Raw genomic sequence first — 26,628 nt, 5'->3', positions numbered from 1 at the left:
TTCAAACATGTTGAATCTTGAGGTGGATGGGCTAAAACAGCAGAAGACCACATCGGATTCTACTTCTGTCAGACAAGAACAGAAATCTGAGGCTGCAGTGAGCACAGGCTCACCAAAACTGGACAGGTGAAGACTGGAAGACTGGATTTCTGCTGAGGCACACAGATGGTAGGGTCAGAATTTGGCACCAACAGCATGAATCCATGGACACAACGTTATTGTGTCAACAGTCCAGACTGGTGGAGGTGGCGTAATGGTGTGGGGAAAGTTTTCTTTGCACACTTTTTGGCCTGTTAACCAGTCAATCATACCACAGACTATTTGAGTATTGTTGCTGACCATGTGCATCCCTTCATGGCCACAATTTACCATCTTCTATTGGCTACTTCCAGCATGATAATACACCATGTCCCAAAGCAAAAGCCATCTCAAACTGATTTCATGAACATGACACTGAGTTCAGTGTTCTTCATTGGACTTCCCAGTAACCGGATCTAAATCCAGTAGAACACTTTGGGATCTGGTATAATAGGAGATTCGCAGCATGAAAGTGCACTTGACAAATCTGGAGGTATTGTGTGTCAATATGGACCAGAATCTCAAAGGAATGTTACCAACATCTTGTGCAAACCATGCCATGAAGAATTGATGCTGTTTTGAGAGCAAAGTGAGGCCCTACGCTGTATTAGTAGAGTGTTCTTAACAAAGTGTTCAGTGAGTGTATATTTTAATAGTATTTGTGGCATACAAATTTTTGAAACAAGAATAGACCTGTTGGTGGAGGCAGCCCTGTCAGTGCCATCGGCATCAAGTTCAATTTGTTAGCGATAAGACAAGACCAGAGTAGCTGTAATGGTGTTGCTGGTTATTCTGTTGCTTCTCTGTGTCTGTCAGTAAACCCACAGCTTCACTGTGTGTTATTGTATTTCAGTATGATTTAAAAGAGGGTACAAGCCACAGAAGCAGACCACTTACCCTAATAGGGAACCCCCTGTCAAACTCCCCATTCGGTCATAACTACTACCAGTGTGTACCCGTCCTTTCTCTCTTTCTCTCTGTCTCCTTCTCACTCTCTACCTTCTGTTTACTGGTAGGCTGCAGTTTCATATATGGCCTAAGTGTTGTTAAGACCGCTTTAATTTATAATGGCAGGTTCTATAAACATGTGGGAAAACCTCACCATGGAGACAGCACTAAAACAAATTCATAATATAGAGGCGTATTTATAAGGGCCGACTTCCCTGCTCCTCACTCATGAGTCTGGCATTTGTGTGTGTGAGTGTGTATATGTTTGTGCATATTGTACACACACACACACGCACACACACACACACACACTTCACTTGAACCTGGTTGATGTATGGCTGTGTGTTTTGAAATGGCTATATTGCGTTTGTGAACTTTGACAGCCCACAATGACATGATAGCAAAACAAGATTCATAATTTCCATGGTCAACTATCATTCCTTTGATGTTCATGATATTTTGTTATTCATTTAATTACGTACAGCTTAATGACTTAATGTACACCTGCATCTGTGCTCAACTATACTGATATACTGTATACTGCAATGCCCATGAATAGGTTTAGATTTATTTAGGCACGCCCATGCTTATCCTTCAAAACGCCAGTTTCTATGCATTTACTGATGATTAATGTCAGTATCACAGTGAGGTGCATTCCTATCTCTCCATGTCCCCTTTGCAGGAGCCGAATCTCTCGCTCTGTGTTAATAGTTTCCATTAGGAGAGAATAGAGAGCGAAAGCTTTGCCTAAAGGTCAGCCTGATTGGACCATAAATACCACATCAGCAGCTCATTCTCCATTAAAGCACACGTGATTTTGTATTGTGCACAGCACTTGGTGCCATCGAGCCATAAATTTCACAACATTTGTGCAAGTAAGTGTGTGTGCTTATATACCTCTTGTGAACCCTTATATAATTGCACAATTTGTCATCAAGGAAGAGCGTAACATTTCATGAATTTTGTTTGAAATTGTCGTTCTTTTTTCCGTTTGCAGAGAGCTTTTTAAAATATGCTATAATATAAGGTCATTTTTATACTCCAGTTTCAAGCTGGAATTTAACAAAATACCTGCAGAATGCTGGCGAAAGTAACACTACCACCACCAACAACAATCATCATCATCATAATAATAATAATAATAATATTTATGATGATGAGGATGATGATGATCATAAATTCTTTTTCTTCTTATTATTATTTTTACTGTTGTTGTTGGTGTTAAAACATGTGATGATTACAATTAGTTATATATTGTTTTATTTATCGTTTTAAATAATAATTATTTATTTATTTTAATAATTACAATAAGTTCTATAATAATTATTGTAATAATTGTAATAATTATTTTATTGCTTTATTTATAAATATTAAATAATCAAATTTCTGTTAACACACCCACTCCCAAAATTCAGCAGGATTTACATGAAGATGACCCCTGTGGTCTGTGGCCTTGCATCCTGTAATTCAGCTGTAAAATAAAATGAGGAAAATAAAATGATGTAGATCAGACAGCACATTGTGTTTGCATCTGTTAGACCACAGGTTTGCAGGTGTTCGATTCCTGACCTAGGAACTAATGATAAAGAGGGTTTTGACGTGAAACAGTTTGCACATCCAGCTTAATATACCATGTTGTAGAGCTGGTTGTGTCGTGTAGGTTGTGATGAACCTCTGCTGCAGTTGCAGTAAACCCTGTTTGACTTTGGGTTGGAGTATAACGAGTTTGTGTGCCATGACAGGGAGCAGTGTAATGTTTTCATTTCATGAATTTGGTTTGACAGACAGAGGCTGCTCTGTGTGCACATGGGGTGTGTGTGTGTGTGTGTGTGTGTGTGTGTGTGTGTGTGTGTGTGTGTGTTAGAGAGAGAGAGAGTTTCGCAGAGTCTGGTGGTCTGGATAGCCAGTCAACAGCTAGTATTCTTGTGTCAGTCTCAACAAGTTTGGATCCAAATTTAGAAGTCTTTAAGGGAACTAGGGCTGCTCCTATACATGTGTGTGTTATACCTTTAATTTCCTGATCACATACCTCAACAAGTTTATCAGTATTGATCAAATTACATATCAAGAACTAATACTACTAGAGGAAACATTACATACTTGTCAGGGTAGCTGTCTTGAGTAGCACCCTTTGTCAAGCTTTTGTTGTTGTTGTCACTGTTCTGTGTGTGCCAAGTTGCCAAGTTATCGCTTCTAGTTCGTATGATTCTTGACTTGTCCAACCTTTGTCCGAATACTTTGGCGCATATATATATATATATATATATATATATATATATATATATATATATATATATATATATATATATAATATATGCCAAAGTATTCCCAATCCCATGTCAGGATATCCATTACAGACTCATGACGGTTTTTAAGACAGTGACGTCTGAGGGATCAGAGATCACGTGCATTCAGAAGTGGTTTACGGCCTTGCCCTTTACTCACAGAGATTTGACTGGATTTCTTGAATCTTTTAACTGTGTTGTGCACTGTAGAAGGTCAAATGCCAAAAATCCTACTGATTTGTCTTTGGGGAATGTTGTTCTCAAAGTGTTGGATTATTTGCTGACGCATCTGTTGGCAGATTGGCCAGCCTCGAACCATCCTTGCTCTTGAAGGACTAGGCTTTTTTTGGAGACTCCTTATATACTCTGATTAGACAATTGTCTCACCCGTTTCACATCACCTTCTTATTTCAACTCATCACATCATTATTAGTCCTAAATTGCCCAGGTCCCAACTTTTTTGGAATGTGTAGCATGCATCAATTTCAAAATAAACTTTTATCTTCAAAAAACTGTGCAGTTGATTCGGAAAAACATCAAATACCTGGTCTTCATTAGGTCAAAGTACATTTACAAATCACTCCTCTTTGTTTTTATTAGCATTTTCCATAGTGTCCAAACTTTTTTGGAATTGGGGTTGTAGATCGATATTAGATTTTGGCCTCTCGTCTAATATCATGACCAGCCATCACTGCTACAGCATGAGAGTAATGCTGCCTTTGACTTACCTCAGAAGTGGTGTAGGAGAGAGAAGTCAGAGCTTGTGCATTCGAGGAACAAAGGGGGAAAAAAGCATGGACTGTAAACTTAAAACAGCACCTTTAAGTGAGTTGTACTGTATATACACAAGTATTAATATTAACAATATTGCTGTTGACTCAGAATTTTGCATGGTGGATTTTTCCAACTGTCACATTTATTTAAAGAGATAGTAAAAAAAAAAGGAGCAGTCACATCTAGTAAGGCAAGCACACAGTTTCAAGCTGGGAAATTGATCAGAATTAGCATGTGAAAAGTTATAATTTGTTGAATTTTTGGGTGAAGGGTGGGTGTAGCAGTCATAGATGTCATACACTATGTGTTCTGACACCTTTCTGTCATAGCCAGCATTAACTTTGAACTTTTTCAGCAATCTGTGCTACAGTAGCTCTTCTGTGGGATCGGACCAGATGGGCTAGCCTTCACACCACACGTTCATCACTGAGCCTTGGGTGCCCATGACCCTGTCTCCGGTTCACTGGTTGTCCTTCCTTGGACCACTTCTAGTAGGTACTAACCACTGCATACCGGGAACACTGCACAAGACCTGCTGTTTTGGAGATGCTCTGACCCAGTCGTGCAGCCATCACAATTTGGCCCTTGTCAAATTTTACGCTTGCCCATTTTTCCTGTGTAAAAACATTTTTATTGTGTATTTATCTCTGATTTCAAATAATTAAATTATAATTTGCTTTCAAAATAGATGTAATCAATTTTATGGCCTTAGTGTAAATATTTATTTTCTATGGCATAAAACCACACTTTGATTACACATACGTACATTTAAAACAGAATATATTTTTAATATAGCTGAAAAGGGGACAGGTTGGTATTATACAGCTTTCTGCTTCAAATGTGTTCTGATCTGCATTAACCAGTTAGTCACAAATACAATATTTATTATTTGTCATTACTGTATCATTATTGGATAAATGATCTAATAATGTTTTTTTTTTTTGATCAACTGTTTTTATTGGGTTTATATAAAGAAGGTCATTTACAGATTACCCAGATTCTTCACATGAAACATAACAAAAAAAAACTGACCCTCCACCCCCGCCCTCCAAGCCACTGAATAATGTGTTGCTTAAATGATTAAGGTTATTCATTGAATATTTATATATATATATATATATATATATATATATATATATATATATATATATATATATATATATAAAGATATATAGATATAGATATATATATAGATAGATAGATATGAACCTTTAGGATAATAATTCCCTGAAAACTTATATAAAATATTTAGCAAAATCTAGTAGAAGCCCAAAGTAGTATATGGTTCATATACTTGAGTCTAATCATTTTGATGGTTCTTTTGGTTTGCCTGGTTCTTTTCTTCTCCATGTATGTTGAATTAAGTGAGTTCATTAATATTAAGAACTAGAAATGTGTTTCTGGAAAGTTTCAGACGTACTGTAGAATAAATAGCATAAAGAGTGGTATTGTCGTACAGTTATGCTTTGCAGAGACAGACTTGTTTCAGGCAGCAGACCGACTTTAGTAATGTGTTTTGTGGTCAATACAGACTGAAGAGTTGGTGTGTACGGGTGATGTAACTGTCTTGGATGCTCTGTGTTGTGTCTCCTAACAGCTGCTCTAGTGCTGACAGGCAAGTTAGTGTAGCCCTGACTGAACCCTGAATAGACACTGAGGCCTTTCATGTCAACCAGAGATACTCTGTTTGAAGTCTTGGTCAGAGATATTTATTGAGTGACCTTATAGTAATACAGTGAATGATAACAGTAATATGGACATGCTCTTCAAATGTTTCCTCTGTGTTGCCAGATAAGCTTATCAACAGAGTGTTAAAAGGGATACTATTAAAAAGTCAGCTGTTCTCACCTGCTGGTCAGAGGGCACTGTTATGGCAACCCAGGATTTAAGTTATGCACCAGTTCATCACAAATGGCTTGAAAAATATTTATATTATACATTAAGGGTGTAATGCGGTGATTTAAACTCAAAGTAGGCATGTCCTAAACCAGAATGCCTCAGATAGTCTCAAACAAACTTGGGGAAGGTGATACATGTCTTTACTGTCAGCATGGTGTATGAATTCTGGTTGAATTGTTGTTCCGAAACCTCCGGTACATCAGTCAGATGCTGCTGTAAATGTATATTGCTGTTTAGACCACATTATTTGATCATTCTGAATAATGTATTCGTATTCATAATCATATTCATATTCGGTTACAGCTCTAATGTAAATATAATATGCTCACACCAAAGTAGCAGGTAGATCCTGACATATATTTTCTTTTGGTGGTGTTAGACATGGAGCCACTAAACTATACACTTAAATGGAGTGTTTCCTCTTAGTAGCATCAAGTACAAGCCTAATAAGTCAAGGTCTGCATGTTAATTAAGCCAAGGTCAAGACCCCCGGACGATTTCTTTTGTGCACTGTGTGAACTATTGTTCTTGGGAAGATTATCCATGAAAAGTAGTTTTGATACGCTGACCAGCTGCAGCATGAACTTCAGCCAGCTTTTTCTCACGCCACATAATTTAAACAATCTTATTATTCACAGATCAAATGGACATTTAAAATTTTTTTTTTTATTTTACTGTCTTTAAATCCAATAGACCAGTCTGTTCTAATCTACTTATGTACTAGACATTCTTGCTAGATTAACTGGATTAATCTTTTGCACACTTAGAAAGATTACCATAATTCCTGGTTTGTGTAATAAGGAGAACTTTTGGGTATTTATGCATTTTATGCACTTTAAAACCATTTTCAGAACCCAAGAAGACCAAAATAACACTAGACAGTATAAAAAGGGATCTGGGGGAAAATTCAGAGGTGGAAAAACGTGCACACTAGAGACCATTTAGAATTGCTGTACAAATAATGAAGGTGGAAGTGAGTAAGAGGTGGAACTAATTATTAAGAACGAGGATAATATTCAAATCTGGACAGTGGGAAACCAAGAGGGTCAAAACAGTAGCAGGGTAGAGTTTTGATGTAAGAGGATGTACATTAAGCCGCTATAATTTGTGCAGTTTGGCAGTGTGGTTGCACAGTAGGAAGCATTGATGCATCACAGCTCTAGGCTCCCAGGTTCACTCCTAAACTCGGATGACTGTCTGTGTGGAGTTTCTATGCATGTTTTCTTTGTGCCTGTTTGGGGTTCCTCCAGGTTCTCTGATTTTGACCCATCTCCCAAAAGCATGCCAGAAGGTTGACTGGCTAATCTAAGTTACCCCCAGGGGTGATGTGTGCATGCATGGTCCCGTGCAATGGACTGGCATCTCCTCCAGGGTGTATTCATGCCAACATAACAAAAGAACACAAATCTCTTTCACAAGTAAAAGTAAATAAAATGATCTAAAAAAAAAAATGCTAGTGACAGTTTATAATAAATGTAAAAAAAATAAATAAAAAAAACCCTCTTAAAATTGACTCTATACTGCATCTTAAATTTTTTCTGAAACTAATATGAACTATTCAGCAGAAAGTATTACATTTATTTAAATTATGAAAGTAAAATTAAAAAGAAAAGGTCACAGATTAAGCATCTGCCTCAAATCATACATTAAGTTTAGTTAATAATGATAAATTAGTGCACTTTTTTTTTTTTGCTAATAGTTAGCTGTTACAATGCAATGGCTAGATTAATTCAATATGTAGCTAAAAATAAATAGATGTTTGCAGCAATAAATAATAGTTACTTATCTCAGTTTGGCGAAGCTTTTCCCCCCGTTGTTTTTTCAAATCAACAGATTTGAAATGTAGTGAGCAGAAATTAGAGATTAAAATAACTAAAACTCAAATAAAGTACAGATACACTCACCGGCTACTTTAATAGGATCACCTGTACACCTGCTCATTTGGGCAATTAATTAATCAGCCAATCATGAGGCAGCAGTGTAATGCAGAAATTAATGCAGGTGAAGGTCAAAAACTTCAGCTAATGTTCACATAAAACATCCGAACGGGGAAATGTGATCTCAGTGGCTTGGACTGTGGCATGGTTGTTGGTGCCAGATGGGCTGGTTTGTGTGAGTGTTTCCAAAACTGCTGATCCAGTGAGCCCCAGTTCTGTGGGGTGAAAGAACATCTTACTGATGAGAGAGATCAGATGAGAATGGCCAGACTGGTTAGATCTGACATGAAGTCTACAGTAACCTAAATAACCACTCTTTACCTCAACCTCTAACTAAAGGCCTGATCACACCAGGACGTTTTTTTTTGAGTGCATTAAAAGGTCCGTTTTTCGACATGTTTTTTTCTGTTCACACTCACGAGTTAAACATGAATGATGCGCTCAATGAAAGTGCAAATTCACTCCCTGACTTACTGAAAAGCAGAAATACCCTGCTACACAAGGTGGCGCTGCACAACTTTTCGTTTCTGACTCCCGCTTATCACTGAGAAGTAGAAGAGAGCCAATATTTAAGTCATTGCAAAAAGCCGTTCACACATTTTTTGAGAACCTGCTAACTGAAAATGGATTTTTCAAGCAACAGCAACAGCTGTAGCAGTAGCTTCAGAAGTAACAGCACCTTTTCAGGGAATGGCTACCTCATGGAGAATAAATACATTGACACCAGCTTCCAGAAGGCAGGTGTGTCAGGCTTGCCATGATGTGTGAATCACTACACTACACAACATGGCAGTAAATAAATAAATAAAAAATGACCTGCATATCATGGGACTGGATCCCTGCTTATGGGTCAGTCCCACACCAGTTCATTGATTCAACATGGAGTTTCCCCCATAACATCAAAAGCCCGGAGGTCATGTGCTTCCCCACATATGACTTCATAACCAGCAGCTGGAGCTGGAAATCACTATGGGTACTCTTCAACAAGCAGATGGATAAAGCAGTACTGAAACAACTTTCACACAGTCTGGCGAGAATGAATCAAAGGAAAATCCCTGGGAAGTACAAAGTTTGTTGCTACCAGCTGTACCACAAGGTGATGTGGCCTCTGAAATATTGTGAAATCCCCTGTGAAATTACAACAGCGAGTAAGATTGATGGGAAAAGCCAACGCATACATTTGAAAGTGCTCCAGAAAGTGCTTCACTGGACTTGGTTGGGGAGAAGCTCTGTGGCTCAGGACCAAAAACGTACAGAAAACAGTGGAAGAATTTCTTCATTGCAGAAGTGGCAAGACTGGAGCAAGAGTGGTATAAGATTAAGGCTCTGTCTGTTGATATAAGTGTAGGGCAAAGGGCTATAGTGGTTGTTCTGCTGAGGTCTGTGTGTGTGTTTTTAACTGATTTGAAAATGTAGGCATTTAATGCTTTAGTGTTCCTAAAAATGGAAAAAGAGGAGGGCACTGTGTCTTTTACAAGAAGTGTGTGCGTAATTAGAGTAAACTCCAGTTAAGTGTGTTTTGTGCCAGTGGCTGAGGGAAAAGAGATGCGAGTTTTGGTTATCGAGAATTGTGTGCCAGGGTGTAAGTAATTGTGAAAAACTGTAAATGCTAAATGGGGTGAATCATTTCACTGGACACTTATCCAATCCAGTGGTAATTTGACAGAAAGAGATGCAGTAGAAGGAGAGAGGGAGAACGCATTATAAACGAATATGGCTTCAATCAGCTCCCTTGCTTCCCTCACACGTTTTTACAGAGCCATAGCCCAGAGGCCCTGACTTCACTTTTTCTTTTTGCCCCATGTGTAAATAAAAGCATTATATTTTGCAATGGTCTGGGGTTTTTTTAAGAGTGAGGTTAGCAGTGCATTGAGTGGTGAAATGTCAGCACATAAATGCTTTAGCAAGGGCAATAGAGTATGTGTCGCAGGGTGCTTGTTAGTGTGTGTTTTTTTCACACACACACACACCAATCAGCCATAATATTAAATCCACCTGCGTAATATTGTTTAGGTCCCCCTTGTGGCACCAGAACAGCTCTGACCCGTCGAGGCATGGACTCCCCAAAACGTTAGCAGCAGATCCTTGAAGTTCTGTAAGTTGTGAGGTGGGGCCTCCATGGATCGGACGTGTTTGTCCAGCACATCCCACAGATGCTCGATCAGATTGAGATCTGGGGAATTTGGAGGGCAAATCAACACCCTGAACTCTGTCATGTTCCTCAAACCATTCCTGAACATTTTTTTCAGTGTGGTAGGACTCATTATCCTGCTGAAAGAAGCCGCTGTCATTAGGGAATATTGTTGCCATGAAGGGGTGTACTTGGTCTGCAACATTGTTTAGGTAGGTGGTACGTTTTTTAAAGTAACATCCATGTGAATGTCAGGACCCAAGATTTCCCAGCAGAACATTACCCAGAGCATCACACTGTCTCCACCCACCAGCTTGCCTTCTTTCCATAGTGCATCCTGATATCATTTCTTCCCCAGATAAGTGACATGGCCGTCTACATGATGTCAAAGAAAACATGCTTCATCAGAACAGGCCACCTTCTTCCATTGCTCCATGGTACAGATCTGATGCCCGTGCCTATTGTAGGTGCTTTTGGTGGTGGACAGGGGTCAGCATGGGCACTCTGACTGGTCTGCAGCTACAAAGCCCCATACACAGCAAGCTGTAATGCAGTGTGTTCTGACACTTTCTATCATAGTCAGAATTAATTTTTTCAAGCAGTTTCTGCTACAGTAGCTCTTCTGTGGGATCGGACCAGACGGGCTAGCCTTCACAACCCAAGTGCATCAATGAGTCTTGGGTGCCCATGACCCTGTCTCCTTCTTTGGACCACTTTTGGTAGGTTCTAAAGACTGCATGCCTGGAACATCCCAAAAGACCGGCTGTTTTGGAGATGCTCTGATGCAGTCCTCTAGCCAACACAATTTGGCCCATGTCACTCAGATCCATACGCTTGCTCATTTTTCCTGCTTCCAAAACATTGAGAACTCACTGTTTACTTGCTGCCTAATATATCCCACTCCATGACAGGTGCCACTGTAACCAGATAATCAATGTTATTCACTTCACCTGTCAGTGGCTGTAATGTTCTGACTGATATTATATATATATATATATATATATATATATGTGTGTGTGTGTGTGTGTGTATATATATATATATATATATATATATATATATATATATGTGTGTGTGTGTGTGTGTGTGTGTGTGTGTGTGTGTGTGTGTGTATATATATATTTATATATATATATATATATATATAATATGTATATATGTATGTGTGTGTGTGTGCAAAAGTCTTAGGCACATGCAAAGGAATGCAATGGAAAAATAATGAAATTAAATGTTTCTACATAAAAAAGTCAATATTTGAAAAAAATACTTACCAAAAAAAAAATATTCTCAGGTACTGGAAAATTATTGAGCATTTTGCAGAACCAGTCACGGTTCTTCTTTGATTGTTGGACTCGCTTCTTATATTTGCAGCAAACTCCAGCAGCCTTCATTGTGTATTTTGTTTGAAAAGTGTCTCTAATGTAATAAGCTGCTTTCTTTACTAACATACAAACATTTTTCTGTCACATTTAATTTTGTGCTGGAAAACAAATGTTTGGAAATCTACAGTGTTTTTTGTACTGGCTCGATAATGTCGAAATTACACAAACAAAGTTTGTACAAAAAATAGGGTGCTTAAGACTTTTGCACAGTACAGTGTGTGTGCTTGCATACATCTGCCTTGGGTACATGTTGTGCACTGGTGGTAAATTTGTGAAGTTTAGGCCAATGACAGTTTGTTTGTGCTGAATGGTGCTTATGGTGCCTGAGTTAAAGCTTGCTTATAATTGTCTGTGCACAGTAATGATATTGTCTGGAAATGTCAAGCCTCTCAGCACCTTCCACGAAACAATTAACCATGCTTACAGCCCCTCTCCCGCTCTACTCAGCCACCTCAGCAAATATCAACCATACAACACTGTGCCACAATAGCCTACGATAGTGTACCCTGCCCTTTCCAACCAGAGCTGCATGCTGGAGTGAGTGAGCCCTTCCAGATTGCTGTATAGATGTGAAGAAGGCCACTGCGTATTTGTGTGTTCATAGGTGTTTGAATGCATGGGCGTGGTTAAGTACAAAACACTCATAGATTTATTTATTTATTTATTTTTAACAGCTGGAAGGAATGGTCTTTTCATAATTGGTTTAACCTGACAGTTGGTCCAGATTTACAATCTGTACTGTTGTAACTAAATTCCTCTTTGATTAATTTCACTGCAGTTACTGAATAATCTGTAGTAGCTACTGAGAGAGGTGGAAAGTTATTGTACATCACTTTATCCAACAATCGTGACTCAAATACGTTTTTCTTCTGGACTGACTCCAATCAGTCATGTTCTTGTATTTTGTATATTTATTTATTTAATTTAACATTCAGTTAAATCGGTAGCCAATTTCAATGGAAACATCAACCACAAGTACTGCCTAACCTCATTAAAGCAAAATCTGATTTTACGCAAAAATTCATGTGAATTCAAATGAACAAGACAGTTGTGGTTGGAATTTAATTGATTTCATACAGATTAAGTTCTAAGAAATGGTAAAAAATGCTAACCTTCCACCAATTACAGTCTTAACCTGTAACATATAAATTAAGGTGCCAACTCTTGTGAATTTGCAAGTGTGGAACCATCTAGAAAAAAACGATAAACTCAGTTTGCTTATATTTTACTCTTTAAATGCTTACTTTAAATACCCATTATACCATCTGCAGTGATGAAGCCTAACAGCTCTGGGATCACTAGTTCAATACTGAGCCTGGGTTACTGTTACAAGTTTCTGTGCATGTTCTTCCCTTGTCTGCTTGGGTTTTCTCCAGGTTCTCCCTGTCTTGGGGTATGCCTGCATTGCGCCCAGTGTTCCCCTGATAGGCTCCTGATCCATAATCACCCTGACCAGGATGTAGTGGTTTTTCTGACAAAAAAAGAAAAAAGGAAATGATGAATGATGCTTCTTTTCCTGAAAGGTGCTTTTTAAAAATCATTATTTTGTATGTTTTATTGAGATTTTATGTGACATAAAACCGGTCCACACCGAGTAGCTCAGCATCAGTGAAAGTGGTAGCCTTTTTCATAGCATTTGCACGATGTTTGAAGGACAACATTGGGCAGAATGTGAAATAAAGTTTTTTGAAGAAAAAAAAACAACCCAGAAAATAAATCTTTTAACCAAACTAATCGATTAATCGAAGAAATAATCGACAGATCAATCGATTATCAAAATAATCGTTAGTTGCAGCCCTAGAATTGATCCACCACAGAGGACTAGTGGTCTAATATTTTGCCTACATGTGAATTGTTTTTGAAAACTTGTCATTTATTGCTGTGCTTTTCAGTCTTCTGTGACTATTAAGCTTACGTTCTCTAACCCAATGTCATGGCTGTTCAGCACTTTAATACTTACCTGATTTATTAGGATGTAGTAATATTTGTTTTCTCTCATGGGTCCGTGAAGGCCTTTAATAATGAATTCTGCCACTCTTTGCTATGGCATGCTCTTTATTTTTCTTCCTGTATTTTGGGTCTTGCTTGCGTTGGAGAAGTTGACAGTCCCCAAGGACTTGGCTCAGCAGGGATTAGTAAAGCAGGAGCTCTGGTGTGTGCCTGGATAAATTTGCTGCCTATCGCTATTTAAGGTCTGCAGGTGCTATTTATAGGACTTTCTACTGTTACCATCTTCCCCCTACCAAGACAAAACCTCTCTCTCTCTCTCTCTCTCTCTCTCTCTCTCTCTCTCTCTCTCTCTCTCTCTCTCACTCGTGTGTGCGATACTTGTGCACTTTCATGTAAAACACAGGACGAATATGTTTCAGCACATCTGTTTACCCCCTCATCGATCATGCCTGGATAAATTGTCCAGCTAAGCACTATGTAAAACCCTATTCATCATCCAGCATATTTAGACAAATGTCCCGTGTCTCTCCTCACATGTACAATGAGTTTTTGTACATTAATAATTGTTCGAGAGCTGAGAGCTGCACTGCTTTCAAGAAACAAAAGACAGAACTACCTTTAGATTTGCTAATATTAATATAAAGGTATCAATGTGGACAACCTGGACCACCTTTTTAATTCTGCAGGTAGTACACTCTATATATTAGACTTCCTTGGAAAGGAATACACCTCCATCTTGTGTGTGGAGTGCGCATGTTTTCCCCATGCTTCAGGGGTTTCCCCCGGGTACTCCGGTCTCCTCTCCCAGTCCAAAGACATGCACTGAAGGCATTTCCAAATTGTCCGTAGTGTGTGAATGCGTGTGTTACTGTGCCCTGTGATGGTTTGGCACCATGCCAGGCAGATGTTTTTGAACATCCTGTATTAAGATTTTTGGTTAAACTTCAATAAATGGGATCAAGTTTAGAATTCGAAAATATAAAAAAGGAAAGAATATGTATATGTGAAAAGAGAAATGCTAATGAAATGTTAAATGTAACAAATATCTCATTTCGTATATATTGGATAATGTAATTGACTGTAAAAGCTGAAATGAATCATCAGGCGCTTATAACACACCACACACATTTGTTTTACATTTGATGCTATCACTGGTTATGAGTCATTTATAGATAAGCTTACAGTAAGTGCTTCACCAAACAAGTACACTAGTTCCATTATTATCTGAGTGGGGATGATTAATAGGTTCTTAAATGCTTTTCCTAATTCTTTTCCTTTTTTCCTTATTTAATTGATGGTTAAAATGCAATAAAGTACATTCTACTGTACATTCTCTATGAAATAATGAATTATAATGCTGTGCTTCCAGTGTGTAATGTTTGTAATGTGCATATCATTTATGAAGAACATCTCTCGGTATATAACCAATATACTGTGCGTTTACGTATATATTGGCACCCTTGGTAAATATGAGCAAAGAAGGCTGTGAAAAATTATCATTATTATTATAACTTTGTAATCTTTTGTTCAAAATTCTCACAAATACTCTGCTCGCATGGATATCAAACAATTGCAAACAAAACAGGTTTATCCAAAAAATATAGCTGTGCAACAATTATTGGCACGCTTTTAGTCAATATTTTGTGCTACCTCCCTTTGCTAAGATAACAGCTCTGAGTCTTCTCCTATAACACCTGATGAGGTTGGAGAATACATGGCAAGGGATCGGAGACCATTCCTCCATACAGAATCTGTTTAGATCCTTGAAATTTTGAGGTACACGCTGGTGGAGTAAATCCAAAAATGGTTTATTTGACACTTTAACGAGTGGTTTGTATGCGAAATAAATACGTTTTTTTTTTTTATTTCATGAAAATTCCTCATTACTGTTGTCTTGTCAACTGCTGTATTTAACATGTAATGTACTGATATGATAATATATATGATATGAAATGAATGCATGTAAGACGTGTCATTATTTGGCTCACAGTTGGTTGGAAAATGGATGGTCTGTCTCCAATTCCTTATTGAAATGTGCCTATGGATAAAAACTCTAGAATATTGCTAAATAATATTGCAAACTAAATCGACTGTTGAGAAACTCATCACTCTCAACAATAAGAATTCAACACTCTTTAACAACACGTTCTCTGGGCAAAACCTTAGTTTGAAGGTCCTTTTCCAGAATCTTCAATCTAACTGTACCTCACTGGTGGAATGAACTTCCAACCTCAATCCGGACCGCAGAATCTGTCACTATTTTCAAAAAACAGCTAAAGACCCACCTCGTCCACGAGCACTTAACTAACCCCTAAAATGGCAAGCCCACATTATTTAATTTTTTTTTTTTTAAAACTTACTCTGGCTCTTACACCTCAACTCTGCGCACTTTGCTTTTCTAGAACTCAATTAATAGATCTTGTGTGGTAGCACTACTTGTATTGTTCTCCGCTTGATATATCGCCTTGCTTGTATTTCCTCATTTGTAAGTCGCTTTGGATAAAAGCGTCTGCTAAATGAATAAATGTAAATGTAAATCTCTCAAGCAAGGCATCATCCCAATCAATCTTTAGTTGTACCTTTTATATGATTTTACTTTTTAAGTAAGTTTCATCTGTTACCTGTCCCTGCTTTGCTGTGAGCCCCAAAGTCAGTAATTACTCTGTCAGCCATGCTGATGTTATTGACAATAAGAGTGAGGAGAGTTCCTCATAATCAGTTTAAACAAGACTACACTTTTCTACCACTAGAGGTTTCTAGTGTGGGTGTAAATATGCACACATCCTGCGCAAGTAAATATGCATCCTCACGCACAAGAAGAACAAGAAATCACATTTTATATGTGGAAGCGTGTGTATGAATGAGATCCCAGGTTATGTACACAAAGGAATTGGGAGTTCTCACTCTCTTATTCTAGTGTCACACTCGATTACAAAAAAATAAGAGTACGTGTGATTGAGTTTGTCATAAACACTGAGGACACTTTCTTGTTCAAGTTATACCTCAGAACCTTATCGTCTTTATCGTCACCACCACCACCACCATCATCATCATCATCATCATCATCATCATCATCAACATTATCATTAGCCTTGTAGCAGACAGAAATATTGATATGACATACAGCCAGGCCTTTTGCTTGTTTGCAGGAATCTGAAAATCTACTCCCTTTGACCTCCAGAGACCATCATTTTGCTGATTTTGAAGATTTAATTTCTGCTTTTTTTTCAATTGGTATTTTTTTTTTTTTTTTATCCCTGAAAAAGATCAGAGAATATGACTAAAATTTGCCACTTAGTTGAAATATGAACCTGATCAGAAACTGATCTGCTTTGAGGCCCTTCTTCCTCTATCCAGTCGGATTTCTGCTGATTCAGGACTCCTATTGTCTTTCTTGGATCATTTTACCAAATATCTGTTAGGAACTAATGAGGTAGGCTGAGCAGGGAAGTGAAAGTCAGCGGAAGAAAAGAATGTGTGTGTGTAGAGCCAGTGCATGATGGTCTAATCTTGTGATGTGGTCAGACACGTACTCAAACACACACAGTGATAAATCGCTATTTTTGCCAGTAGCCTTTTAAGCCTTGTTTTCTCTTCTTTGCGTGTAGAGTGATGCTGATGCAGCTATACGGAAATCTGTAGTTTGACAAGTGGACAGCAGTTGGTTTATGTGCTCTGATTTCTGCTATGAAATATTCATTTCTATGAGGAATATACACTCCTGGGCAAAAAATATGGTCCATTTTTTCTATCCCCTCGAGGGGGATATGTAGTAATTATTAGAGAAAGTTGAGATGTGTCTTAATGTTGTTTTATATATTATTATTTTGGACAGCGATAGTGTAATGCATTTTTATAAGCCAATGGTTCTCAAAGTGGGGTCTGGGAAGCATACCCAGGTGTCCATGAAGCACAGCCATAGGGTCTGATTTTAGTTACACTGGTGGAAGTCACAACCTACCATCAATAAAGTTGTTTTCGTTGTTTTCATTGTTGAGTTCTTATAGTCATTAGCCTGTTTGATTGGTCACTTGAATTAAATGGGTTTAACCCAAACCTTATTAACCTTAATAAGAAGATTTCTAAATAAGGTCAAATTGGACCTTATTTATAAGCCTACGTTTTTGTCAGTGTAAAAGTTCAGGAATAAAATGCTCTATGATTTCAATAAATAGGCATAACATTGTTCACATTTAATAATGGGCCAAATATTTGAAAAGTTTAAGGTGCACTGGTGTAACTAAACTGAAACTGAACGTTTGTGAATCCGCTCGTTTTTATGGAAGAGATAAGACAAGATCCTGCATTCATTTTATTGGTTAGAATTGTTTTTTGTTTGTTTGCTTTTTTTAGACTTATTCCTCATGGTAAAGTAATAACTAGTGACTTCAGGCTCCTTCATAACCTTCATGTGTATCGAGGACGAAAACTGTATTGGTAGTCATATCAGGTAATATGGTTCACTGTCATTTAACTTCAAAGCTGCCTCAGGGTTTACACTCAACCTGTCCTTCTGGTTTACCTGGTGTTACTGTTATTTACGGTTCCAGGTACAACCCTAATTCCAAAAAAGTTTGAACAGTATGGAAAATGCTAATCAAAACAAAGAGCAGTGATTTCTAAATGTACTTTCTCTTGTATTTAAGCAAAAAACATATAAGGTATTTGATGTTTTACCTAATCAACTGGATAGTTTTTTGAAGGTAAAAGTTTCCTTTGAAATTGATGCCGGCAACATGTTCCAAAAAAGTTGGGACGGGACAATTTAGGACTAATAGCGATGTGACAAGTTGAAATAAGAAGGTGATGTGAAACAGGTGAGGCAATCATGTTTTGTGGTCTGACGAGTCGACATTTCAAATAGTTTTTAGACAAAACAGCCGTCATGTTCTCCGGGCCAAAGAGGAAAAGGACCATCCAAGCTGTTATCAGCGTCAGGTCCAAAAGCCAAGGTCCACACCCCCCATGGTATGGGGGTGTGTCAGTGCTCATGGCATGGGTAACTTGCACATCTGTGAGGGCAGCATTAATGCAGAAAGATATGTACTCATTTTGGAGCAACATATGCTGCCATCCGGAGCAGGACAACACCAAACCACATTCTGCCCGGGTTACCAGCGCATGGTTGCGTAAGCAGAGAGTGCGGGCTGCGATCATGGCCTGCCTGCAGTCCTGACCTGTCTCCGATTGTTAATGTGCGGTGCATTATGAAGCACAAAATAAGGTAACGAAGGCCCCGTACAGTTGCGCAGCTGAAGAAGTGCATAATGGATGAATGGGGAAAATTCCGCTTGCTAAACTTAACCACCCGCTGTCTTCACTCAGCACCCAAACTCTTTAGTGTTATTAAAAGAAAAGCTGATGTTACACAGTGGTAAACAGTCGACTGTCCCAACTTTTTTGGCATGTGTTGCAGTCATCAGATTTGAAATGAGTGTATATTTTCAAAACTAAATTTAATTCAAAAAGTAAAACATCAAATAATGATGAGTTTTCAATATAGTACAGGGTGAATTGAATTTTCAAATGACCCTTTGTTTGGTTTTTTTGCATTTTACATACTGTCCCAACTTTTTCAGAAATGGGGTTGTAATTAAAGATCAGAATTTCACCATTGTTTGTGTGGTTATAACAACATATCAATCGTTACTGCTCTGATCCATTGGTGTAGTCTTTGTTTTAGGGGACTTCAGCTGGAAACACCTGGAGCAATCTGGTAACCTCCACTGCATGCTGCATGTTCCTCAGAGATCCCCTGCAGTCTTCAGCAGCTTCATGATAAAAATTTGCACTTGCCCCAGCGTATTAGTTCATGTTAATTTATGTTTACCTTGCACCTCTGTGGTTGGGGGTTCGAATCCCGCCTCTGCCCTGTGTATGCGTGTCCTTAATGTTTGTAATAATTCTTGCTCATTTTTTTAATGATGGTAGAGTTTAATTTGTATTTTTATGTTACTATTTTTTTCTCAAATTTTTCTTGGATTATGTTTGATATCTCAAGGTGATTTGTTTGTAAAATGGAAAATATGCAGTTGCTGTACATGTGAATAGTATTTTCTTTCGCATAATATTACTTTGATAAACAGTTATGCAAAAATCTGACTTGTGTGTATCACAGTAGAACTGTTTTTTAAAAATGTTTTCAAAATAAATGCATACATAGTGATGACTGCCTCTTTTTAAGTACATTCTAAAATTCTAAATAAATTACACCACAGAAAATGATAAGGATATGATATCTGGATAAGCATTTTAGTTACGTAGCACACTCTGATCATTGCAGCAGTGAATGGAACAGAGTCAGTTAGACCTCCATTAGATGATTTCACACAACAGTCCACACAAACATGCAGAACTCAGCCAAGTGTGGCGTGCTAATAAAAAAACACAACGCCTGTTACACATGGCACAGCTTTGGCCAAGATCTGGGGCTCTAATTTCTTCTGTTAGTCGTCTATTTCCCACGCAAGCATGCTGGGCATTTCCACTGAGGTCCGTGGCAGTGGTGATTGTGAGCACCTGTGTGTGGAGCTCAGTGCCAGCTCGGATTCAAGGGCTCAGCCAAATGTGCAGAACCAGTACTGAGGGATCATTTCTCAGGGTTTCATCTGAGTCCCTCTTATGCCTCTGTGTAATGTGTAATATGTTGGTTTATTTTATACTTTCATTTATTCATGTGAAGTAATCCAAGAGCCTTCAAGAATGAAAAAGACAGTAAATGATTGTGTTGATATTTTAGAGTGAAACCACATCTTGTCCTTGTGGTCATTTGTAGGCATTAACCTCCCCTTGTCTTTGTGTGTGTGTGTGTGTGTGTGTGTGTGTGTGTGTGTGTGTGTGTGTGTCTGTATTGCAGTTTCCTCCTGGTGTTCAGCTGTCTGGTGCTCTCCGTCTTCTCCACCATTCCAACCCATCAGGAAACTGCCAACCAGGGCCTCTTCATCTTGGTAAGAAGTCCAAGTGCCTCATTATACACGTGCATATTTTAGCAATATCCACTTTCCAATGCTTACAATTAAAGAAACATAAGCAACATACAGTACTGTGGTGGTTATTCATTCATTCATTCATTCATTCATTCATTCATTCAGTCATTTATCTTTAGTAACTGCTTTATCTTGGTCATAGTCGCTGCATGCATCCAGAGCCTATTCCAGGAACATTGGGCGTGAGGCAAAAATACACCCCTGACAGAGCATTACTCTATACACACATGCATGCGCACGTGCACACACACGCTCATTCACACCTACTGTAGGAGCAATTTCGCATAGCTAATTTAACAGCATGTTTTTGGGAGGTGGACAGAAACTGGAGAACTTGGAGGAAACCAAAGCAGACACATGAGAATATGTGAAACTCAGAAAAACAGACAGTAACCTGATCTCAGGATCAAACCTGGAGCTGTGAAGTACAAACACTAGCCACTGTTCCACGATGCCACACGTAACTAACTAACCACATAGATGTATAGATGGATAGATAAACGGGCAGCTCCTGTAGATATATAGATTAGTGATTCATTAATTAGGGAATCCGAGATTAATTAATTACAGTGATGCCAAGAACATTTTTTGCTTTCCTAAATAACCTTTTGATTGATGGAACTATTTTTGTTAGTTCCACAAAGATGAAAAAAAAAAAATCCACCATAAATGTTCAGGAATTATTCGGTAACACTTTACAATAACAGTACATGAATAATCATGCACTAATACCTGAATTAATACTTACTTAATTATGAACTAATGATGAGTTAAGGCATGTACTAATCATGAACTAAAGAAAAGCTAACCTTAACCTCAAAGTGAGACTTATGAATTCATGCATGAATAGCGACCACCTTAACTATGTTAGTACATGCTTGTTAGCTTATGTATTAATTAACACGTAGGGGTAAACTAAATCAAACATGCAAATTGTGTATATAATTAGCCATATACAGCTGCATACACAAACATCACTGTATGGCGTTGAGATGAAATTACTGGTGTTTATTATTAGTGTGTCTTTCTACGTCCGATAAGGAGGATCGATGTAAATTTATGAAAGTAATCCAGCACCATCCAATGATGCTTGTGTACATAGCTGCAATATGTAAAGTGGTTGTTATTCAAGCATGAATTCATGTTGACTCATGTTGTAGTTGTGGTTAACTCTTCATTAGTTTGTGATTAGTACATGCCTTAACTCATCATTAGTTCATATTTAAGTATCAGTTCAGGTATCAGTGCATGATTATTAATGTACTGCTATTGTAAAATGTTACTGAATAATTCACAAAAACAAAAATTGGAAATATAGCACAGGCTAACAACATAAAAGCGTAGTAAAGCATTCAGCAAAATATTTGTTGAAATATCTGATTGGCCTTTTGTGTGTAAACCACCATGTAGACAGAGCTGGTGGGTTTTGTGTTGCCTGTAAAGTCTCACTCAATGGATGCACAACTCAATTGAGTTCCCAATTTTTTTTGCACTTTATTGTTACAAATACTAAATCATAAAACGTGTGATCTTATATAATGCCTTTAACCAGTAAAAAGATTTAACCATATGTCATAACATTGCTTGTAGCTTGTCTTACCTTAAGAAGACATTTGTCTGTCCATTTGTCAGAAGTAAAGATCCTGATTTGTCTCTAAAGTTGGTATTGCTCTAGCTGTTTTCTACTTACGTTCCCATTATTGCTTCCAAATCCAACAATGCAAATGAATGTCGTTTTAAATATGTGAGAAGGCGTTTCTGTGGAACATTCCATCTAATAACAATATATATATTCCTTTTGCGTGTCATTTTAAAGGTGTGTCCTAAAACAGGGTGAAGAGGAGGCATTTGTAATTAGCAAGCAGTATGGAATATGCCTTGGTTGCACCTCTTTTTTGCAGCACATCATTTTTTACTAAGTGCATTATCATGTAACTTTTGTTACTCAGTAAGCATAAACAAGGCATTCTTTAAAAGGAAAGAAGTGTTTTGTTGCACCAAAAAACTTTGTGGAAATGCTTTTGCTATTTTCTTTTCTTTATCGCCTGCAGTAACGCCTTAAGCTTGGGTGTTTTAGACTGATTGGCTGATTGGCTGGTTGCTAGATGGGCAGTTCAGTGTCACGTTTCCTTGTGGACACATTATGTTCACATCTTGTTTTCCCATGGGCTCTTTGCACACAGAAAGAGCAGTGTAAGCACAGCACAGGATTCAGGTGTCTTGAGCCAGTAATCTTAACAGCAATAATATCCATTCAGTCATTATGAAGTGCTTTTCAGGGGGGTAATGGAAGCTTCTGACTTTCTCACTCTCTGTAATGTAACAAATCAGTTACCTTATTGGGTCATTAGTAGGCCTATACTGTACACGTGCATCTCAAAAACATTAGAATATCACGGAAAAGTAATTTTTCTTTCTGTAATTGAATTCAAAAAGTGGAACTTTCATATATTCTAGATTCATTACACACAAAGTGAAATATTTCAAGCCTTTTCTGTTGTTGTTTTAATCTTGATGATTACAGCTTACAGAAGCCAGATGCAGTTGAAAAGTAACAACTGTTTCTCAAAATGTTTTTCCTGGTAACATTTCAGTAAATAATACAAGTGATATATCGTCACCTAAAATTATTTATCAGTGTTTGTATTTTCCGGAAGGTTGGAGAATACAGGATGAAGCATTTACTGCTATTCACTCATAGGATTTTTCTGTATTTAGTGATTGCGTTGTACTTTTAAAAATATAAATTAGCTGCTTTTTTTCTTTCTTTGTTTTGTTTTTTTTGTTTTAAAATAATTAAAATCTCAATTTCCTTTTCAGTGCTGAGATGGTGATGACTTAAAAAAAAAAAAAAAAGAAAAAAACATCCCAGGGCCTAGTTGTTAAAATCACACAGATTTGTCAGTTTTCCAATATTTTATACTGTAACCTACAGATTTTTAAGAGAAGAGAAAAAACCTGCACACTTAAGGCTTCCTGTTTGCTGTGTGTCCTACAGGAGTTTGTGATGATCGTGGTGTTTGGCTTAGAGTACATTGTGAGGGTATGGGCAGCTGGCTGCTGCTGTCGCTACAGAGGTTGTCAGGGGCGTCTCCGTTTTGCCAGGAAACCCTTCTGCATTATAGGTAAAGCCTGTGTTTGTCTCGGATTATGAGTTTTCACACTTGACTCTGAAAGTCTTGACCCTGCTTACTGTGTGTATGTGTTTGCCCCATGTTTATTTGCTCCTAGACTTTATAGTGTTTGTGGCGTCAGTGGCTGTGATAGCGGCGGGAACACAAGGGAACATCTTTGCCACATCGGCTCTACGTAGTATGCGCTTCCTGCAGATTCTGCGAATGGTGCGCATGGACCGCCGAGGCGGCACCTGGAAACTACTGGGCTCTGTAGTGTATGCACACAGCAAGGTACATACACACACACATACACATGGAGTTAAAATTTCCTTTAACCTCATTCCAGTTTCTTTGGAGCATATACACATTTAAGAATAAAGGTGCCAGAAAGAATTTTTAGACCATTTTAGTTCCTTAAAAAACATTTCAGGCTATTATTTTTTTAGCTCTAAGCAGAAAAATTATTTTTCACCACAAAAATCCTTCTGCGTAATGGTAACATTACTGGAAGATTTTTATGGTGGCACTAACAAAAATGGTTTAAGATCCATCAGTCAAACATTCCTTTATGAAACCTACACTGGTTTGTATATGACGTCACTCTAAAGAACCGGTCCTGGCAACTTTCTTCTTAAGACTATAGTTGTTCCCAAATGATCAGTTCATTTTACCAAGTAATAATCACATGTACATTGAAGTTAGAAGAACAGTGTTTGCACACAGAATCTCTGATTGTATGAAAATTACTCTGTACCTTTATGGTATTTAGTACTAAATACTTTATCGTCTGTTATTTTAGGAGCTTGTCACAGCGTGGTACATTGGCTTCCTGGTACTGATATTTGCCTCATTTTTGGTCTATTTGGCTGAAAAAGACCACAACAATGAGTTCTCTACCTATGCAGACTCCCTCTGGTGGGGAACTGTGAGTACATTGTTGAGCCATAATGTGTACTTGAGATAATTCTCTGCACTTTGAGAATAGTGCCTCTCAAGAAGCATTAGAACAAGGATATCTGCTCGCTGACTTCTTATCCTCAGTGTCTGCTTTCCAGATTACCCTCACCACAATTGGTTATGGTGACAAGACTCCACATACATGGCTCGGTCGGCTTCTAGCAGCTGGCTTCGCCCTGTTGGGGGTCTCTTTTTTTGCCCTGCCTGCAGTAAGTGCACCTGTCGCTCAACTGCCTATACACTTTTTATCCATCACTGATGCTACACTGTAAAAAACAAACAAACTGTAATTTACAGGCAACCTGAATTGCAAAACATATTTACATCAAAGTACTGCAATAGGTTAATGTTGTATAAAATAACACATAACCCAGTATAGTTGCTTATTTGGCTGATGCAGGATACAACTAAGCTGAAGGTTAAAGGTCTTGTTCAACCATGACAGCTTGGAGGTGCTGGACCTTCCATTCTGTGACTCAAAGCCTTATTCACTGAGCCACTACGAACACACAACACTGCAACTATCTTGCATTAATTCAACTACTTCTACCACTGAATTAACTCCACTAAAATTAATTTGCATTGAATTGATGCATGCTTGTTGTGCAAGTTGTGGTGGCTCAGTGGTTAAGGTTTCATGTCGCAGATAAGAAGGTCATGTGTTTAAATCCAGTGATGGGTAAGTTACTCCAAAAAAAAGTAATTAATTACTAGTTACTTTTTAACACTGTAATCAGATTACTTTAGTAACTACTCTGTCTAAAAATATATTAAAAATTAATTACTTCATACATTAAATTGCCATTGAAATAAGTTCTTTCAAATCATTTTTCGTTGTTAGTGAAATCGCCTCAAGTTTAACAGAACAATGTTGCCATGACAAGTGCTTTAATAAATTACTGGAGCTACTCAGAGAAGTTGATATGTTTTTGCCCCCGGGATATAACGTACATTTTAGAGTGATATTCTTGTCTGAATGTGTCATAAATTCAAAGTAATGACAATATTTCCACTTAGCAAAACAGCCAATCGTAGCTTCTGCCATCCTTTCACAAGAATGCAGCATCTGCTCTCTTAAAGTGCGCAGGCATATTAGATTTATCATCAAATTTAAAGGGAGAGCAATCATTTGACTTTAAATTTAGTTTTATTATTTGTTTATTTATTGTTTAATATTATTGACATTCTGTATGTAATGAGAGTATTGCATTTTATTTAAAAAGTAACTGTAATTAAATTATTGGAAAATAAAGAGTAATCCCTTGCATTACTTTTTACAGGGAAATGGAATCTAATTACAGTAACGCATTACACCCAACACTGTTCAAATACCAGCACCACCAGACTACCTTGACTGGGTCCTTGAGCAAGACCGTTCAGCTCAGTATCTTGTGTTGAGCAAATGTAATGGGTTGTGTGTCATTTTATACTATACAATATGTAAATATGTTTTACAGTTGTTTACTGTATATTATACAGTACTTTGTAGGTGACTCAGGTTGCCAGTAACTTACTGTAAAATCTACAGTGTAATACCTGTGTGTTCTCCTCCAAGGGAATCCTTGGTTCAGGTTTTGCACTGAAGGTACAGGAGCAGCACAGACAGAAACACTTTGAGAAGAGGAGAACTCCGGCAGCCACCCTCATACAGGTGATGAACTACTCAGAAACAAATCCATGCTGGATGAATTTCACACAGACATCATTTTTACAGTCTTTAAAGTCAGGTCCTGTAGATGTGTTTCTGTGTGTGTCTGTGTTTGCTAGGCTGCGTGGCGTCTCTATTCTACAGATGCTCGTCATTCATATCTCACAGCTACCTGGTACTTCTATGACAGTATGCTCCCATCCTTCAGGTAAGCACGGTCTCTGCTAAACCAGCCATCTAAAACCAGAGCTTGCTGTTTGTTTGTTGTGCAAATTGATCGGTCTCATGTAGAAGCCCTATAAACGATTCACTCCTTTCAGAGGAGGTTTTGAACACTAAGGTAACAGACCCACATAATAAACATTGCTGCCAATCCAATCTTAAAAAAAAAAAAAAATTGTTATTATTAATTTCATGGTATTTTTATACATCAGAAATGAGAGACGAACACAGCCTGTTATATATTTTTGGAGCCACTGCATCAGATTAACAGCTTTATGGTGAACATTTATTTTATACTTTGGTTAGTTGTTTAAT

General features: G+C 37.9%; 1 protein-coding gene across 3 annotated transcripts in view; it reads left to right on the top strand.

Annotated features, from left to right (window-relative positions):
* The window catches only part of LOC108257428 (potassium voltage-gated channel subfamily KQT member 4), a 56,061-nt gene that overhangs the window by 11,717 nt on the left and 17,716 nt on the right, over window positions 1–26,628 (top strand). For all 3 annotated transcript variants that reach the window (XR_006980960.2, XM_017455185.3, XM_017455183.3), the window contains exons 2-8: window positions 20,241–20,331; window positions 23,369–23,495; window positions 23,602–23,777; window positions 24,286–24,411; window positions 24,542–24,652; window positions 25,999–26,094; window positions 26,211–26,299. Coding sequence is in view for 2 of the 3 variants with exons in the window: in XM_017455185.3 (XP_017310674.1) it covers window positions 20,241–20,331; window positions 23,369–23,495; window positions 23,602–23,777; window positions 24,286–24,411; window positions 24,542–24,652; window positions 25,999–26,094; window positions 26,211–26,299 (816 nt within the window). In the remaining variant the exon portion in view is untranslated. The remainder of the gene's footprint in view (window positions 1–20,240; window positions 20,332–23,368; window positions 23,496–23,601; window positions 23,778–24,285; window positions 24,412–24,541; window positions 24,653–25,998; window positions 26,095–26,210; window positions 26,300–26,628) is intronic.

Source organism: Ictalurus punctatus, chromosome 24, assembly GCF_001660625.3.
Source record: "Ictalurus punctatus breed USDA103 chromosome 24, Coco_2.0, whole genome shotgun sequence".
Lineage (NCBI taxonomy): Eukaryota > Metazoa > Chordata > Actinopteri > Siluriformes > Ictaluridae > Ictalurus > Ictalurus punctatus.
Note: the sequence above shows the minus strand (reverse complement) of the source record. Positions and strands in the feature narration are given on the sequence as shown.